The sequence below is a fragment of the Lygodium microphyllum genome, chromosome 16 (assembly GCF_053477565.2).
Source record: "Lygodium microphyllum isolate KBCC chromosome 16, Lygodium_microphyllum_v1.1.10, whole genome shotgun sequence".
Lineage (NCBI taxonomy): Eukaryota > Viridiplantae > Streptophyta > Polypodiopsida > Schizaeales > Lygodiaceae > Lygodium > Lygodium microphyllum.
The window spans coordinates 44,858,016-44,877,127 of record NC_141150.1 but is presented as its reverse complement, the minus strand read 5'-3'; the positions used below and the strand labels follow the sequence as shown (position 1 = coordinate 44,877,127).

The window sequence follows — 19,112 nt, the reverse complement described above, 5'->3', positions numbered from 1 at the left end:
TTTGCCTGCATCCCCTCTAGCAACTTCAGGGATATCCTCAACCTGAGACTCCTCATCCGAATCCAAATCACCTTTACCTTCTACCCCGGCCAAGTGCTGATCCAGAAAATCGATATCGATGCCACAGTAGCTCTCCATCACTCTCTCTGTCTTGTTCTCAGCACACCAGTGTGCAATCAGTGGACTCTGATCTTCTGCTGTATTTCTCTGCATACATCTCTCTCTCTCTCTCTCTCTCTCTCTCTCTCTCTCTTTTTCGTAATCTCTCTCTCTCTCTCTCTCTCAAAATGTTGAAACATACACCCGTGTCCTTTTTTCTTACAAAATTCTTGCAAACCTCTGTTTCATATCGGCCCTTTTGAGCTTTTAGGAAGACATAAAAGCGAATACAATTTAGCACTTGAATGCAAGCTCAGGTTTATTCTGCAGGTGCCCTTTTGCCATTAGGCTTAGCTTTATAAGTTCACATCATTTTTATATAGGATGAGATTGACCTGCAAAACTATACCTAGACCCCTTACCCTACCCTTCACAGACATCTCTGGAGGCAGCCAATTTTGAATGTGGAATATATCCCCTTTAATTCCGGTGTACCAGTGTCTCAGTAGGTGGGGAACAGACTTCTTTTGGTGCTGTTTTGAGGTATCACAAGTTCCAATTACTGGTTATGGGCTCTATTGATTGACAAGGGAAATAATGTTTTCATCATCCTTGGTGGTGAAATCCAGTCTAACAGGCATCAGTTGATCATAGTGGTTCCTATTTCTGTATCTTATGATCACTTTCATCCGTTTTTATTAATAATAGCAGCCACCATGGGTGTTATTGAACTTAGGCCTCTGATACTCAGTCAAATGGCTTGATTGCCACTTATGGGCAAGCACTGAATACCAATATAACCTGCTGGCTGGCAGAAAAATGTTGATTCCTCCATAGGCATTCATCTTTTCTTGAACAGATAGTGAGAAACCATCCATTCCTCCCCATCATTATACCCAAAGAGCTCAGCAACTGCAATGAAGAAGGTCCTCCAATAGACCCACCATCTTTTGGCCATGGACCCATATGTTTGTTCTAACACTGGTTGTATGGAGTGTGCATTGCTATCCATTTTCTTGAGCCACTCTTCACTGGAAAATGAACAGTATTTGAAAGTAAGTTTGAGAGAGAATTCACTGCAAATGACACACATGGGTCTATCATATGATGTTCTGAAGAAACTCCCACTTTGCCCTTATGAATAAGAACATTTGTGATTGTTAATAATAGAAACGTGGCATTCAGTAAAAACTCTAAAAGAATGCGATAGGCAGTGCATGAATGCTTCATGATTTTTGCTTCACCTTGTCTGCGAGTAATGCTTTCCATTGACTCGCCAATGATCCACAATACACACGTCATTCTGTGAGTTGAAAAGTAGACTTGATAATTGTTAGTTGTACTTTATTAAACCTTGTTTCAAGAACTTGAAAAAATTGGATGATTTCACTCTGAAGGAACATTCCCAAAAAAAATTTGGAATTTTGAACCATCATTTTTCTTATCGATGATATGTAATTAAGTTACAATATGACATTTCCAGGAGTTGATAGAGCACAATTGCTGCCTAACGTTAAGCTTCTAATGTCAAAATTGTACGAAATGTGTCTGCTACAAACAAATGCACCTGGAAGTAGAGAAGCAGGTTATCAGCTGGCATGGTACCCCCTGTAAAAAAATATCTTGCCATCCAATCATCTTCACCAGTGTCCTGTTCCAGAAAAGACCATGAACTAATTTCAGTATATTTCAAATTGACCTTGGAGCAAGATATGCATGTCATACATAGGTAACTAACAAAAAGATTGGAAAAGGTCACACTTGAAGGCTACCAAAAAGTTTCAAAGCCCTGATATGTAGCGGCATGAGTTTCTCTCTATATCTCTTGCTTTCTATCAGAGCTGTCAGCCACATTAATTCAGTTGTTCCAAGGCAAAGTCTTTGGCTCCTGTGACACAAACAAAGTTCCTAGCCCACGTGGAAAGGCCAGGTTGAGATTTCTTGAGTAAGGCTGAGCCCAATGGTGGTAGCAATTACTAATTGACTCTTGTTTACAGAGTAGCCAGTATTACCCGATCTTGGATGCCTTCAGTGAAACAACTGGTGTCAAGGCCAACTAGTAGGGTTTGAGTAGTTAGAAATAGCATAGCTTCAAACTTTGGGACTGATAGATGGCATTGGAAGTTCTCTCTCTGGAGGCTTTCAATTAGACTCAACAACTCAAAGTTCAGTAGATTGTCTTTGGACCAGGTGTGAAAACAGCCTATGGAGTTATCAGAGCTTAATGCAACGAAGTTAAAGCCTCCAATGCTCAGACTCTCTGAGTTTCATAATCTATCGAAATAGGACATAACCTTTGAAAGAGAAGTGAAATTATTGATGTCCAACAGCTAAACTTACAGAGGACTGAACTCTCATGCACATCACCTAGCCACTGAGTGATGATTTAGCTTTCTCAGCTGAGCTTTGGCACAAAGAGAGCACAGAAACAGTAGAGGGGGAAATAAGTGGACAGCTGTTCAATTAATAGTCAATTCCTAGTTTATATGCATTTAATGCTCTCCCTGCTCAGTAAATTTGCTCCATCTTCTCCATTTACTGGTCCAACTGGCCAGGCAAATTCTAGCCACAACCAACGAACATTCATGCACCATGTGTTTTTGCATATGCTGCCAAAGTTGCATTACAGAAGTTACAAGCTGCTTTTGTAGACTCCGTATTTCTGCATATTTATAGAACTAGCCCTCCAGCAACTTGGTTCAAATCGATAGTGCTGAGTTAGGTTACACTGTGACACTTCAGCCCTGCTGTCCACAACATTTAATTTATCATAATTTTGTCATCAAGTTTTAGTGGGAAGCAATCTCATTCATGAGTGGTAGTTTCTCCAAGCATCTGGCAATCCAAGAAAATCCCACAAACTCTACTATTCAGTGCATAGCTGGAGTTACAAAGCCCTCGGGTTTTCAGAAAGTCACTACAAGAGGAACCTCATGACAGAAATCAGACAACCACTGTTTTTATGTGTAAGTCACACATGAACTAGTGGGTAAAGGGACTAAGGACAGAGACCTCCTGCACATCTTCGGCCACTAAGTGATTGTTCAAGGCAAGCTGAACACTTCTTTGCACAAACAGAGCACAGAAAGAGTACAACTAGAGGGAACACAATCAGTAAAAATCTGTTCAACTAATAACGGTCAACCCTATGCTCTCCTAGCTGAGTAAATTTGGTCCATTTGCTCTACTTACTGGTCCATTTAGCCAACCTAATTCTAGCCAAACCAATGAACCTTGTGCACCACAAGAACCGGCAATTAAAGGGACTACTACTGTAAAGTACAGTTGCAATTTTAGCCTTCTTTGTAAGATATGCTCAATGCCCCACCCTCCAAAGGCATCACCAATGACACTTGGTGCCCAAAGCCATAAGGCCACCATTATGAGAACCCATGTGTGAGTTGATGGGCCTTAACTTATTTGTCATGTGAGGTCTAAATGATTCAATGGTTAAAAAGGAGATGTTGGGATAAAGGCCCGTTTAACCTTCCGTGTATAATACACACACATTATTTAGCTATGCATGTGAATGCACCCTTACGTGCCCTAAGTATAAATACATTTTATTCTTTGTGTGCCAACACATTGCTGGTACACTCATATCGCATTGTACTTTCACTTTGCTCTCTCTCAGACTCTCACCAGTTGTCACACTCTCACGCTCACTCCGCTAGAACTTCTACTGCATCCAGCTGAGCTACACCTGGTATCAGAGCCTACGGCACAAGATCGTCAAGCGTGCAAGGAGTCGGCTAGAGTTCGTGACCAGACTGGAGTCAGGCAACCGCACTGCTGACCAACATTACTAGTCTGCACCAAGCGACAGCATCCAGCGGGCGGGTCGCAAGTGTGTGGTGACCAAGAGGCGCCACGACTGGTCACAAGCAGGCGACGTTGTAGGAAGGTGACGCGGCGACAGGCAACAGGCGCACAACGTCAGTGGGCCAATGAGTAGCAGGCGCACGTCAATGGGTCATCCGCAAGTGGGCTATGTGACACGCTAGCGAGTCAACAGGACCTCAATCAAATTGGGGATTTTGTCAAATTTGTCAGATTTTCGCTCGTCCGAGTAAAATTTCTTAACATTGGATCCGGTAAATTTTAGGGCTTTTCATGTATAGGTAAAATTTTGCTCAGCTGGGTCAGATTTGGCTTACATTTATGCAATTTTGGACCTGAAATTTTGGGGATTTGTGCAGAATTTGGTAAATTTCTGCATTTTTTCCCGTATGGTGACTGGTTCATGTACAAACAACAGAGATTTATTACTGTTTGAAGAAGAATAGCAGTGTGTTTGCTGGTTCAACTTGTGCTTGTGCAATTCACGGGCATTTACTCTTGTGTTCGTGATAAAATGGCTGCAGCTTCTTCAGTTCAAACATCAAGAGTTTGATGGAAATCAAACAGTTTGATGGTCATGGCTTTGACCTTTGGAAAGACCGTATGCAGGGCATATTGTTCCTAAAGGATTGTGAGGATGCTTTACAGAAAGATAAACCCGCACTAATGTTTGATGCAGATTGGGCCAGAGTAAACAAAAAGGTTGTGGCTTACATTAAGATGGGTATCACTGATGACATCTTGACAGACATCAAGGGTTTAGATATAGGTTATGCAATATGGGAGAAGCTGAAAACTACCTATGAAATCACCACACCTCTTAATCAGGTACATTTAATGCGCAAGTTGGTGAATATGCAACTCCTCCTTCTCTTCCTCATCCTTTAGTTCCTACTCTCTTGGTTCTAAGTCTCGGGTAATCTGCAAACGGACAAAGAGCAACTACTAAATGGGTAAGGGTAGCCAAAGAATGTGGAGAATCAACTTTGAAGCAAGAAGGAAAAGGTACTTCAAGCAGAAAGGACCAATTGTATCCACTACATGTTTGATCTAGTGGAGAACTATGTGCTTCAATAGCTTGTCGGATCGGACTCTATCTTTTGTCCATCTCATCAACGATATCTCTCCAACATGTTCATCAATAACTCCCTTTTTTCCTTCACAATGTTGCTTCTTTCCATCTGAGTCAAAGCTTGCAGCTGAGCACTTGAGTGCATTTACAGGCATTTTAAATCAGCTTGAGTGCATTTACAGGCATTTTAAATCAGCTCAAGGATGCAAATTTGGACTTTGATGATAAGTTGAGGGTGATCTTTTTTATCATGACAATACCCGACTCTTGGGAGACCTTGGTGATTTCTCTTAGCAATAACCCCAATCTCTCATATGATGGGGTGAGGAGTTTAATCTTGAATGAAGAAATTAGACGTATGTCTAGTGGAGAAGGCAGCAACTCAGCTTATAATGTAAGAGCCAGGGCTAAAAAGAAAAATGCAAATGCAGGACAGAGAAACAAGAGCAAGAGCAAAGGAAAGAAAAAGAGTGACATTACTTGCTATCACTGTGGTTGAAAGGGCCACAAGAAACCTGATTGCAGGAATTACAAGAAGGAACAAGAGAGAGAGAAATGCAAGAGATAAAAAGAAGAAGAGAATAAGATAGATGCATCTGAGGCAACCAAAGGCAAGGAAAAGGACAATGTGGCCTCTAGTGTGGTCATAGAGGAGCTTTTAGATACAGAGGCTGATTATTATGTGCAATTGATTATGATGCCCTTGTATGCCACATGCAAGATATGGAGATTACCAAGGCTAATGTGATTGATGCACTTTTGTCAATTGATGATGGTGTCACTCAGACTTGGAATATAGACTCTAGTGCCTCTTTCCATGTAACTCCTTGCTTGGAGTGTTTTGCTATGTTCAATGCAAGTAGTTATGGAAATGTGTATCTTGGAAATAACCATACTTGTAGCATTGATGGGATTGGCACTGTACACTTGTCTTTAGACAATGGGCAAGAGCTTGTGTTGAAAGATGTCAGATATGTGCCTGGCATTAAAAAGAGTTTACTATCTGTTGGTCAACTTGACTTGCATGGTTACACTACACTGTTTGGTGGTGGTTTGTGGAAAGTGAAAAAGGGTTCCGTGTTGATTGCAAAAGGAACCAAGAAGGGCACTTTGTATTGTTTGCACTGTAAAGCCTTGAATGGCAAGTTTCTTACAGTTGCTGAAATTTACAGCCACTTGGAATTATGGCATAAGAGATTAGGCCATATGAGCCAAAAAGGACTTGATGTCCTTACCTCTCTAAAGAGGGTTGATGGAAAAGGCTCTAAACTTGACTTTTGTAATGAGTGTCAGTTTGGAAAGCAAAAAAAAAATTCCTTTTACTCTGGTGTCTCTCGTAAGTCCAATGTCTTGGACTTAGTGCATTCTAATGTATGTAGTATGCCCGTGAAATCGTTGGGTGATGCTGCAGATTTTGTCTCCTTTATTGATGATTGTTCCAAAAAAATCTGGGTATACTTGTTGAAAAAGAAAAGTGAAGTGTTTGCTGCTTTTAAAACTTTTCATGCATTTGTGACCACTGTGACAAGTAGAAAGCTGAAATGCTTGAGAACTGTTAATGGGGGTGAGTTCACATCAACTAAATTCAAGTCCTTTTGTGACTTGCATGGAATTAAGAGGGAGCTTACAACCCCTTACAGCCCTTCTTCAACTGAAAGATATAATAGGATTTTATGTGAAAGAGTGCGGTGCATGCTATCCACTGCTAATCTCCCTCATGAATTTTGGGGAGAGGCACTCAAAACTGCGGTTCACATTTGCAACCGCTCTCCAAACACGTCCTTAAATAATGGCATCCCTGAGAAGGTTTGGTCTGGCAAATCGGCCTCATATAACCATTTACGCATATTTGGCTGTGATGCTTTTGTGCATGTTATAAATGAGCTGAGGAACGAACTTGACCCAAAATCCACCAAAGGCATTTTCATGGGCTATGGTGATGAGGGTGAATTTGGCTATGGAGTGTGGTTACCTCAGTCCAAGAAAATTATTCACAACCGTAATATTGTGTTTAATGAGACAAAATTGCTGAAAGGTACTTTAGCCTCTAATGAAGATATGAAAAAGGTCAAATTTCAAAGTTTGCAGCCACCTACTACTTTAGAAAATGAGCCTCATGGTGTTGTACCACAGACTGAAACTAATGATTAGCCAGTTATTTTTGAGCCAGATGATGATGATGGACAGCAAATAGAAACACAAGGAGGTCATGGACCGCAAGATAGACTTGCTGATTATGAAAATGCACGTGCTGGTAATGAAAATGAAGGTGTTGTATAGCATGAACAATATATTGAAAATGGCTTATAACAGCCAATAAATGCTGAAAATAATATACCTCCAAATGCAGACCCAAAATGTTGATCATTGGGTATGCAGGTTTACACGCGTAAGAAGGCAACCACATAGGTTTGACCCCTCGTATTATGTGATGCTTACATATGAGGGTGAGCCTCTTACATACAAAGAGACTAAGTCATGTGAGTTCAGCAGTAAGTGGGAGCTAGCTATACAGAAAGAGATTAAATCTCTATATGCAAATGATACTTGGGATCTTGTGTCATTGCCCAAGGGAAGGAAGCCAGTTCCAAACAAATGGGTGTACAAAGTAAAGATAGTTGATGGGAAACCCAAGTACAAGGTAAGATTGGTTGCCAAAGGGTATGCACAAAAGGAAGGGATTGACTTTCAAGAGGTCTTCAAACCTATTGTGAAGATGACCACTCTACGTGTGCCTTTTGCTCTCACTACTGTATTGGACTTAGAGCTGTACCAAATGGATGTAAAAACAGCTTTCTTGCATGGTGTAATTGATGAGGAAATTTACATGAAACAACCACAGGGCTTTGTAGTTCCTGGAAAAGAACAGATGGTATGTAAACTAAAACGCAGCCTATATGGGCTGAAGCAAGCACCACGACAGTGGTACAAAAATTTTGACACTTTTATGCTATCTCATGGGTTTACATGCAGCCATACAGATCGTTGCTTGTATATGAAAAAGGATACAGATGGCAGTCCCATCATACTTGTTTTGCATGTGGATGATATATTGCTAGCTGGGAAAAGAAAGACTAGCTTAGATACTCTCAAAAATCAGCTGAAATCAGCTTTCTCCATGAAAGATTTGGGGAATGCAGAACATATTTTGGGCATGAGGATTCACAGAGATAGAACGCAGAAATTGTTGTTTTTATCTCAAGAAAAGTACATTGAAAAGATACTGGACAGATTTAATATGGCTAATGAAACTAGTAATCTCCTTTAGCATTATCCTTTATCGTTGCTCGAGCTTCAAACCACTTTGTGAAGTAGTCCATCGCCACAATAATATAATGCTTCAACATAGTTGATAAAGGGTATACTCATCCCACAAAATTGATATCCCATTTTTCAAAGGGTAACATAAACAAAATAGGATTTAGAGGTCGCTTACGATTCTCCCGAGCATCTTGTCTTTGATATACATCACACCGCTTAACGTAACTAAAAGTACATTGGAAAATCAATGGCCACCAATAGCCCACACGGAGAGCATTATAGGTGGTAAGCCATCTAGCAAAATGTCCCCCACATGTTGAATCAAGGCATTCCTCAAGAATGAATGGTACCTCATCACACACTACAGATCAACGATAGATATCGTCCATATCTCTCCAATACAAGATACCCACTATAATAAAAAAATAGCCTTTTGAGGTACCCTTACCTCCTTATCTTAAGCTTAGTAAAGCTAACAGCCCAAAAGATAGCGTGGAAGCAAATGCTATGAAGGGAGTCCCTTATGCATTAACTTGTGGCTCTCTTATGTATACTATGGTTGCTACTCGTAGACATTGCTCATGCAGTGGGAGTTCTTAGGAGGTTTATGTCAAATCCTCGCAAAACACATTGAGAGGTTGTCAAGTGTGTTCTTCGATACTTAAAAGGGTACACAAAGAAAGTGTATTTGCTATGGGCAAGGTACACTTAGTTTGCAAGGTTATTGTGATGCAGACATGACAGGTGACTTGGACACTCGTAGATCCACCGTCGGGTATGTCTTCACAGTTTGCTGGTGGGGTTGTTTCTTGGTGTTCGAGGTTGCAGAACATCGTTGCACTGAGTACCACTGAAGCTGAATACATATCAGCTACTAAAGCTTCTAAGGAAGCTATATGGTTGAGTAGACTTGCAGAGGATCTCAACATGTCTATGGGTACTGCAGTTTTGGGATGTGATAGCCAAAGTGCTGTGTATCTGGCGAAGAATGCCATGTATCATTCACGCACAAAGCACATAGATGTGTGATCACTTCATTAGACAAATTTTGAAAGATGGTCAAATCACATTGACCAAGATCAAAACACAAAACAACCCTGCAAATGTTCTCACTAAAAGTCTAAGCCATCACAAGCATTGCATACGACTAGTGGGAGTTGGTTAGAGGTTCACTTCAGACCTTTAAGTGGGAGGTTGTTGGGATAAAGGCCTGTTTAACCTTCCATGTATAGTACACGCACATTATTTAGCTGTACATGTGAATGCACCCTTACATGCTGTAAGTATAAATACATTTTATTCTTTGTGTACCAACACATTGTTGGTATACTCATATCGCATTGTGCTTTCACTCTGCTCTCTCTCAGACTCTCACTAGTCATCACACTCACGCTCACTCCGCTCGAACTTCTGCTGCATCCAACTAAGCTACAACAAGAGACCTATGTGGATCTAGGCTACAAGTTGTATGGAGTAGTCAAGTTGGTGTAGCAACTCGAGTTACACTACATTGAGTTGTGGAGTGTGGGACATATCAAGGACCCCTATTTTGGATCCTAGGGGCTGCCTCGACAACTCTTAGCTTTTGGGTGGGGGCGGGGGGGGGGGGGGGGGGGGGTGGTGGTGGTTTATGTTGGTCATGTTGACCTACCGGTAACCTTTGCAAGCTATAAAAAGGAGACCCTCTTAAAATCATGACTCATCCATTCCAATCAAAGTTCATCCAACAAGCTTTAAGCTTTTCACCTAGAACCTATCTAGATCATCATGTAAGCTTCACTCTAGGGGTAGCCAGAGCTATCGTTGTATCACTTTGTTTGCAAATAAAAAATTTACAGTTCTTCTCTAATGTTTTATGTTCTCTCTATTGTTTGTTTATGGTCATTCATGTCTAGCCATGCTGTCAATCATTTACCTCTAGTCAAAGGTCACAAGCTTGAGTTTCAACCCACCATTTCCTTGGAATGGTAAGTTTTAATAAAATCTCATCACATCAATTATAGGCAGCCCACTTTTTGTTACCTTCTGTTTATCAATCCACTCCCTTGAAGGGGTTTAATGAAAGTTCAATGTTTTTATTTATTTCACTCACTTTTTTGAATTGGCAGTTTACTTGGGCTATGGACATGCTCATTAAGACCTCTTGTTGGAAGTGTCATTTAAGGCCATGCTTAAAACAAGTAATAGAGAACGACCACCTATTCTTGGGTTTTGGGCAAGATGCTGTCCACAACCCCATCACCCTTGTCTCTTTCATTTCATGCAATGAATTGGTCTTTGCACATTTGGCAGACTAACAATGCTTTTATCTTTGATTTCAACCTCAAGTATCCATAGTCATGTAGGTCGTGTGCAAGGATTGCTTTTATGGAAGATTACTTCCACGGTTTCAATTGGCTTGATACTCGAAGAGATAGCTACTCCACGCATGGATATTATTCATCCCACCCTTGTTGTGCTCCCTTCCTTGATTGTGCTTGGCTGGCTAGAAGTCTTGATGTAAATACTTCAAGACATTATGTCAAACTTCTTCATGGGGGGGTTGTTTTGTGTGTGTGTGTGTTTAGGGGGTTGGGGGGATGAGACATATCCATGTACAAAGGAATATGCTATATCCTCACGATGTCATGAAAGTGAAATGAAAAATAAAAAATCCTATCTAAATGTGCAAAAGGTATAGGTATCATTATCTAGGCAAGCCATTAATGTATACAAATATGTTCATCTAGAGATGTGAAGCTATGTGTGTGACAAACAATGATGCCACGTAGATTCAACACCATCTAGTGAGTGTAAGGGGATATAAACTGCGATAACGAGGTGGGGGGCTCATGGAACAAGCTCCTAAGTAGCTCTTGGGGTCCAACACTGGCTCGGTTATCTCGTGCCACTATCGAATCTCAATGACCTTTTACTAGTGGGAGTATGACCCCCTCTTGCTAAATGCACTGGATCATCCTCCAACCCTAATCTCCTATGCTCTCTATAGGAACAAGTTACAACCCTCTCATTCTCCCAATCCTTGTATCTATATATCCCCTAGCCTTGATAAAACTCTGTCAGGACTGTTTGTTGTGCTTTGTCTCATGCACCTACTGTAACCAACCTTCCTCCTCGGATAGGGTGGTAACAACCTAATTTAATAGTATTATAGCAAGTACTTAATTCAAATAAATTAAAATACATACTTTACCCCTTAAAGCTTGGACAATGGACAGCCTATTGGCCCCAAAACTGGCGCCTCTTTTAGTATTTCTTGTCTTTTCATGGAAATGGATTAAGTATGATTTAGATTCATTGATCTCCTCCACTAACCCAAGTGCTAGGGTAAAGGGGCCAATAGAGTGTCATCTAATAATCCTCCATTATAACTATTTTTTCCACGAGTTACATGAATATTTTTGGATAGTCCAACTATATATATCATATGGAGCTCACAAAAAAAACAAAAAAGTTGGAACATTTTGATGTTTTTATCAAATAGCTCTAGTTATAAATGAAAGGCTCATAAAAGAGTCACAATGAGGGGTCAATAGAGTGACACTCAAGGATGCATTGTTTCAAGGTCTTACAAAATTTAAAACATATAAAATTTTACATGGCTCAATTCTTTTACTCACATTAAACTTATGTGTAATATGAAAAAAATTGTATCATAATGTTGAGTCACGAGTGGTTAAAAAGCTTCTTCTTTTGTGCAAAATTGTCACTCAATTGGGGTGAATGTGTTTTGTTTTTGGGGGGCATCACTTTATGGACCCCTTTACCTCTTGTTGTCATCAATGACCAACCAGCCTTCAAACCTATTCGCCCCTTGCTTTGCTTAGGGAATTGGCTTTCAGCTTGCTCCTTGCGAGACATTTTTAGCCCCAAATTGAGATTGGTTGGCTGATCTATTGAATCTCCCTAAGTATTCTTCAATTTCAGCTATAGGAATTCAAGTCTTAGGCCTTCAATGCTGAGCACACATCCTGAGGCAGCTAAAGCAAAGATTGATTGAAATCCCTTTCTTTGATGACTCAAACTACAGGAAAACGCTGAGAGGAGCTGAGAAATGGCTAGAGAATGAAAGAGAATGCTGTGTAGAGAGAAATTTCTGCTTTTCTTCATGAAACCACCTCCAATTTGCTGCTGCCCTGATCAAGAGAGTCCAACCTGCAATGGTCCTTTAATCTAAGAGCCAAAAATGGTTGTTGCCAGCCTTCAATTGTTGTCACCTACCAGTTTTGGCCCTTCTCGGGCTGTGGCCTATTGCTACACACCTTCAAATAGTTGTTTTCAGCTTTTGGGCAGGTCTCCAATGCTGTAGAGGAGTTCGCCAACCTCTCCTCCCTCTCCAACAGCCGCCTCCTCTCACACAATAGCTAGAACAGACTTCCACCAGTCCCCAAAAACATTTTTCACACTTGCATGGGCAAGTTTTGCCAGGTGGCAGCCATCTAATCCTATTTTCTAACATTATCCAGCTTATTAAATTAATTTTCCCAATATTCATTCCGAAAATTAATTTAGTAATTATTTTAGTGGTCAAAATTTTAATTTCACCAACCAATAGTTAAATTGGCTAAATTTGTCTCCCAAGTATCCCTAAGCAGTTATTGACCCTTAGACTAGCATTAATTAAGTAATTAATACCTAGTCTCTAGTATCTCCACACTAACATTAGTAGCCAATAAATTGGTCTAAGCCCAAATCTGACACCAAGTACCACCTAGTACCTGTCAAGCATAACTTATTACAACTTTTGCCTTTGGTACCAACTAATATCTCATGGTCCTGGGCCCCACACTATGAAATAATTGACATGCACCTCACATGTGTAAGTCACATTGGCACATTTGATTAACTTTTAATCAAATGTTAAGCAAAGCAATAAAATTTCACATCATAACGAACCACTCCCCTACCACCAATAGGGATACTCTAACTCTCTAGATCTCCAATATGTATTGGCCCAAGTATCTCTAATCTGAAGTATTCATCACTAACTATATAGTTTGTTGCTCGCCACGCCCCCTCGGCAAAGCACTCCACAGCCCCCCCTGCCCGCCGTCCCATCCGGCAAGACCACAGCCCCCCACATCCACCACCCATGCCACAAACTACTTCACCTGTGTTTCCACAGCCCCCACACACCCCCCCTCCCCCCTACTGTGGCCATAGCCCACAACCCCCCCTTTACAGGGCCACCAGTCCCCTCCCACACCCGCCATGCATCTCTGTCCATCCCACCATCCCTCGATCCTCATTCCCCTCCCCCCCCCCCCCCGATCCACACGCGATTTAGGTGGTCCCTCCCAGCCTCACCCTCCATCCTCCCGCAGGAGGCGATGAGCCACACACACCCACTTCCTCTTCGCACCAGCAATCCTCCCCCTCCCATACAGTCACTAGCTCATTCTCCCTTGCCGCCCGGCACACTTTCCTGAGACAGGCACAATTGTTGCCACAGGAATTTTTCCGCAGTGGCCCATGGTTATACCTGAGAGTTACAAAGCGTGGAGAGTTCCCACTATCTCTAGAGGTGGGGATCTTCGTGGTTCGTAAGTCAAGGAGAGGCAAGGCCCATCTACTAGCACCACCGGATGAACCAAACTACGTCTTTTTTCTTCAGTCCTCCCACTCAGGGGAGTGGACGACCACACAAATAGAGGAGGAGTTGAAGAGTCAAGTGGCGGATCACATCTCCCAGTGGATGGGAGATGAAGGATTAGCATTGTTCGCACAGCAGTGGCCTGGGTGCATGATGGGCATTAACTCTGGTGGACTGGTGCCGAGGTCCCACACTTGAGCATTATCTTTCAAGCCCCTTCACAATGGAGAGCTTTGAGGGACGTGATCCAGTGGCCCCTGGCACAAGCGGCCCGCTTCTACCAATGCACCGAGTCACGACTCTCAACATGGCTGATAGATGCACTAATAGTACCACTTGGAGCATCTATTACCCCTATGGTCCGACCGAGGGCACCCATGGGGGATTGGAGTTCGTCGTCTAGACCGGCGGCAAAGCGTACTTGCATGCCTCACAGTTTCTTCTCCTCATCTGCAACCTCCACACAGAACAGATGCCTGTTCGGTCAGTCACAGGTTCCCCCAGGAGCTTACACCTAGCATCCTGGAACGTGAACAGCCTTCACTACAGTGGGGCACGTGGCTCCAAGAAGTTGATTGTTCAGCAAGAGGTGCAGCCTGCTTGGCCAAACGAATCGACATCTTACTTCTACAGGAGCATAAGCTCACCCCCACCCAGGCCCAGCGGGCAGGGAAGGTGCTTCCAGGCAGCTCGCACACTTACTAGGAGCATGCTATAGGTGCCCATGGCAAGAGTGGAGGCATTTGCACCTCTATTGGCCCAAGTCTCACCGCTTGTGTACGAAACCACGGGACGATAGTGGCAGGGAGGGTTCTATGGTTCAGACTGCATATCGGGGACTCATGCCTTGGAGTCCTCAATATCTATGCCCCTACGGAGGTTAGGGCACGCAGCAAGTTCTGGGTGGAGATCTTGGATGGACTCCCAGAGGTGGACTCCTAGATTGTTGGAGGAGATTTCAATAATCTAGAGGCTCTGGAGGACCAACAAGGCAGAGGCAAAAACTACCAAGGCATGGCTGGGGAGGAGCAGGAGGCATGGGAGGTCTTCTTGCTGGCAATTGGAGCACGTGATGCCTGGAGAGACCCTACCTTCCACAGGAGGGAGAGGTCGTTAGACTTTACCTGGGGATACAAGCGGCTAGGTGGAGCCCTACTGGAGAGGTTGAACAGGTTTTATGTGGGAGAGTGGGGAGACTCTCATGGAGGCTAGATTGAGTAGTTAGCATGCACCACATTGTCCGATCACTACCCGGTTCTCCTAACACTTGACCCCCCAGTATCTGCCTTAGACACAAGATCCTGTCGGATCCCTGACTCGATCTATAGGAGGGAGGAGGTGACGAGACAGATTGAGCAGATTTGGACTAAAGAGTGGGGCAAGAGGGACCGGATTGTAGTGGAGGTTGCAGAGGTCCTAGCAGAGTCGAGCAGAATCTGCCAAGAGGCAGCCATACAGGCCAGGCAATAGAGCTGGGAGGAGGAGAGAGCACTCTGGCGGGACCTTGCAGCCACGCAGAGATTATTACAGAAGGCACCAAGGGATCCCACTCTCCACGCATAGGAGGTGCGCGTACGTGCAACCATTGCTGGCCTAGAGGACAGGCGCTTGGAGTTTTCTTTCCGAACCTTAGTAGCCTTCTGGACGCAGAAGGGGGATACGATGTGCAGGGAGTTTTTCCAAGTGCATCAGCCTTGCACCGTAGGAGAGCAGATACGTAGCCTTTAGGGTCAATATGGGAGGTCTCGTTCTAGCCCATACAAGGTGATGGAGATTGCCACCGACCATTACACGCGCCTCTTCCAGTAGGAGATAGTTTCAGCTAGAGGACAGAGATGTAGAGAGCAGGTATGGGATCACATCTTGTCCCTCGCCACAGAGGAGATGGGACGCTCCCTCCTTGCCCCCTTCACAGAGAAGGAACTAGAGGAGGCTTTTCATACACAAGACGGGCAGAAATACCCGAGGGAGGATGGCCTCTCTAGAGCCTTCTTCACTAACTATTGGGAAGTGGTGAAGAACCCCCTATTGATGGCCTTCCAAGAGATTTTTACTTCAGGACAGATGCCAGGGAGTCTCTCCGCAGGCCTTATCAGTCTTCTCCCCAAAGGGGGAGACCAGTTGGAGCTTTCCTAGTGGAGACCGATCACCTTATTGTCAGTGGCCTATAAGGCACTGGCAAAAATGATTGGTAGGTGACTTCGCTCCGTGCTTCCAGATATTATCCATGACACACAGACAGGCTTTGTCCAGGATAGGAGCATCCTAGACAATGTATTTACCTTCTTTGAGGCAACAGAGTGGGCTCAGCACAGTGGGCAAAGACTGGCCGTACTACTCTTGAATTTCGAGAAAACTTATGACAGGGTGGATTGGGATTTCCGAGAGGGCACCATGGTGAGGATGGGATTTCCCCAAGTTTGGATTCGTGGGGTCTCGGCCCTTTTCAAATCGGCCACCAGCAGGGTTCTCATAGGCGGAACAAGAGGGGAGGAGTTTCGTCTGGAGAGATCGGTTCGATAGGGCTGCCCCCTGGCCCCTTACCTGTTTCTCCTCTTCATAGAGGCGATGTCTCACTTCCTCAGGTCACGTGTGAGCGGATTACGCGGCCTCCGACTTCCAATGAGAGAGGAGACTGAGTTGTTAGACTCAGAGTACGCAAATGATACAGCCCTCTACATAGAGGATGATGAGTTGATGCTAGAGAGAGTGAGGCTGGCTCTTGACGTGTTCTGTTCTGTTGCAGGAGCGAATATCAACTGGCAAAAGTCGGTTGGTTTCTCACAGACACGGACTCTAGCACAGAGTGGGCCGTCCACTTGGGATTTAGATGGGTGAGCAGAGGGCAGACCGTCCGGTACCTAGGGTTCCAGGTGGGACTCGACATCACCCCTGCCTTGTAGTTTCTTCCTGTCCTTGATTCTATTCGGAGGAAACTAACTTATTGGAGCACGGCTCGCCTCTCACTAGCCGAACAAGCCCTAATGGTCAACCAGGTTCTCCTAGCGACGGCCTGGTGCATCGCCTCGTGTTGGTGCTTCTTCTCATCGTGCATAGTGCAGCTTCGCCGCCTAGTGCAGAATTTCCTTTGGTCAGGGTCTGATGGTTCCAGGGACTCCAAGGCCAAGGTGGCATGGGCGACCATCATACGACATAGGTCAGAGGGAGAGCTTGGGATCATAGACCCAGAGTATCAGAGTATGGCCCTCTTGGGCAAGCTAGTTGTCCGCGGTCTCACACCAGGAGGGTAGACCTGGAAGGTCTTATTGCAGGAGGGCCTTTAACCGAGGCTTGGCGGCGAGTGGAGGCTGTCCTTGAGATGGATCTTCACATCAGCCCAGATCACGCCTCCCAGATCACCTTTCCTTCGCAGCTTACTCTTCGTGTAGCAGGATCTCCGCAAGGCCCTTATCCAAAGCCCCCCAGACTACTAGGAAAAGATAGACCGTCAGCCAGTGATGTGAAACCCCCAAGTCAAAGATCGGCAAGGGGCATAGATAGGTGAGTGTTCCCACATCCAGTGGGCTGTGGGTGGGAGGCCGGCCCGGCTCGTACCGTCAGGACATGGCGGGAGGTGTACAGGATGGCAGACGAGGAGGTGTTGCAGCGAGTATCATGCTGCCAAAGAGAAGTGGAGTTGAGGAGAATGGAGATAGACGCAGTAACACCTCCGGAGTGGCTTGCTCCCCCGATACGAGAGCCATATGGGTGGCTTGGTTTTTACCAGCAGGCATCCCCCTTCAAGTGGCAGGTACAGTGGGCGGCACCCCGCAGGGGACTTTCTTCGCCGTTCGGGAGGGGGGACGTCTGGTCCTTGATAGAGGGCAGCAGGATAAGGGGATTGCCACCCTTTCGTGGAGGAGGATTCGGATGGTGGGCCTTTAGGGGAAGACATGGCAACTGGACCCCTATGTTTTTTGAAAGGAGCTCAGGGAATGGCGCCTTTGGATCTGGGAGGGTAGACCACTTGATGAGTTGGAGTGGGATCCAAGAGAGTGGCTATGGCTGGCCTCTGCGGTCGCCAAGAAGCCACCCAGGTTCCTAGAGTACACTGCCAGGATTGGCAGACACGTATTGATGTAGGAGAATATGGAATGAGCGCCATCACGCAACAGGCGCTGGGCAGAGCACAGCATCACGGAGCCCTTCCGACAGACCTTCTGGCGCCGCCTATGGGATAGTTGGAGGCCGAGGAGGGTGTCGTACTTTTTATGGCCGGTGGCGCATGGAGACTTGGCGGTGGAAAGCTGGCTTGCCCAGATGCAGGAGGGAGGTTGTAAGCGCTGCACACATCAGCCTTTGGAAAGCCCAAAGCACTGCCTTTGGTCATGTGAGGAGGCGCAGCTCGTGTGGAGAGGGGCATGCTGCATCCTTCGCCGTATAGCACCTAGCCTTGGGTGTATCTCATGGGGAGCTTTCTGTTGGCAGGCAGTCAGCCAGGGCCGTCACCTTTTGTATGAGGCCGGGATGCAGGACACGATATTCATGATCGAGGCAAGGTCGTGCGCAATGGTCGGTCTGGAGGCTCTACCCATCTGCCTAGTACTGAAGCCCATAGCAGACCGCTCCGAGGTATGGGAGATCATAGGGAGTCTTACTGGATGGCATATATGGAAGGCACAGTGTCAGGCGGCTTTCGACGGAGAGAGACTTTCAACACATGCTAGCAGAGATCTGGACCTCCATCGTCCACTCCCTTCGCGGCCGATGGGATTGAGTGCAGGGTGAGTCGAGGTCTCCTCAGGAGCTCTGTGGTCACTTCATGCGTACTTGGGGCGGCCAGGGTCTGTTCTTCGTGATACAGGCAAGTAGCCCCAATTGGCGATATACCCCCCCCCCCCCCCCCATGGCTTCTTGCCTCCATCCCCCCCAGACCGCCTTGAGAGGCTTGTATACATGATGTATTGGTGACTTTGCATTAGCTCCAGCTAGTCTGTTGAGCATGAGCACTGTGTTGTAATCAGTTTTTTTTAGTAATATAATCAGCCACATTTTACTTGCAAAAAAAAATATAGTTTGTTGCTCCTATACCAGTATATGATACTTCTCTTATTTCTAGGTTAGGCACTACATCTATAAAGGAAATGCTATTCTGTCTCCACCTCCTCATAGCATAGTCAACAAATCCTCTCCTCCTTAGATACTCATGAGGCCTCGCTTGTCTCTATCTCCAGCTAGTGTGACGATACTCTAAGCTGGCCTATGGTAACTCCCATGGTTTGTAGTATGTAACAATCCATGTACAAG

General features: G+C 44.7%; 1 protein-coding gene across 1 annotated transcript in view; it reads right to left on the bottom strand.

Annotated features, from left to right (window-relative positions):
* Window positions 1-290: 290 nt before the first annotated feature.
* LOC148022761 ((S)-coclaurine N-methyltransferase-like) overlaps window positions 291-19,112 on the bottom strand; it is a 75,436-nt gene continuing 56,614 nt past the window's right edge. The window contains exons 6-8 of the mRNA XM_087695685.1: window positions 1,667-1,750; window positions 1,344-1,402; window positions 291-1,130 (exon numbers count right to left, since the gene is read on the bottom strand). Coding sequence (XP_087551811.1) covers window positions 941-1,130; window positions 1,344-1,402; window positions 1,667-1,750 — 333 coding nt within the window. The 3' untranslated portion in view covers window positions 291-940. The remainder of the gene's footprint in view (window positions 1,131-1,343; window positions 1,403-1,666; window positions 1,751-19,112) is intronic.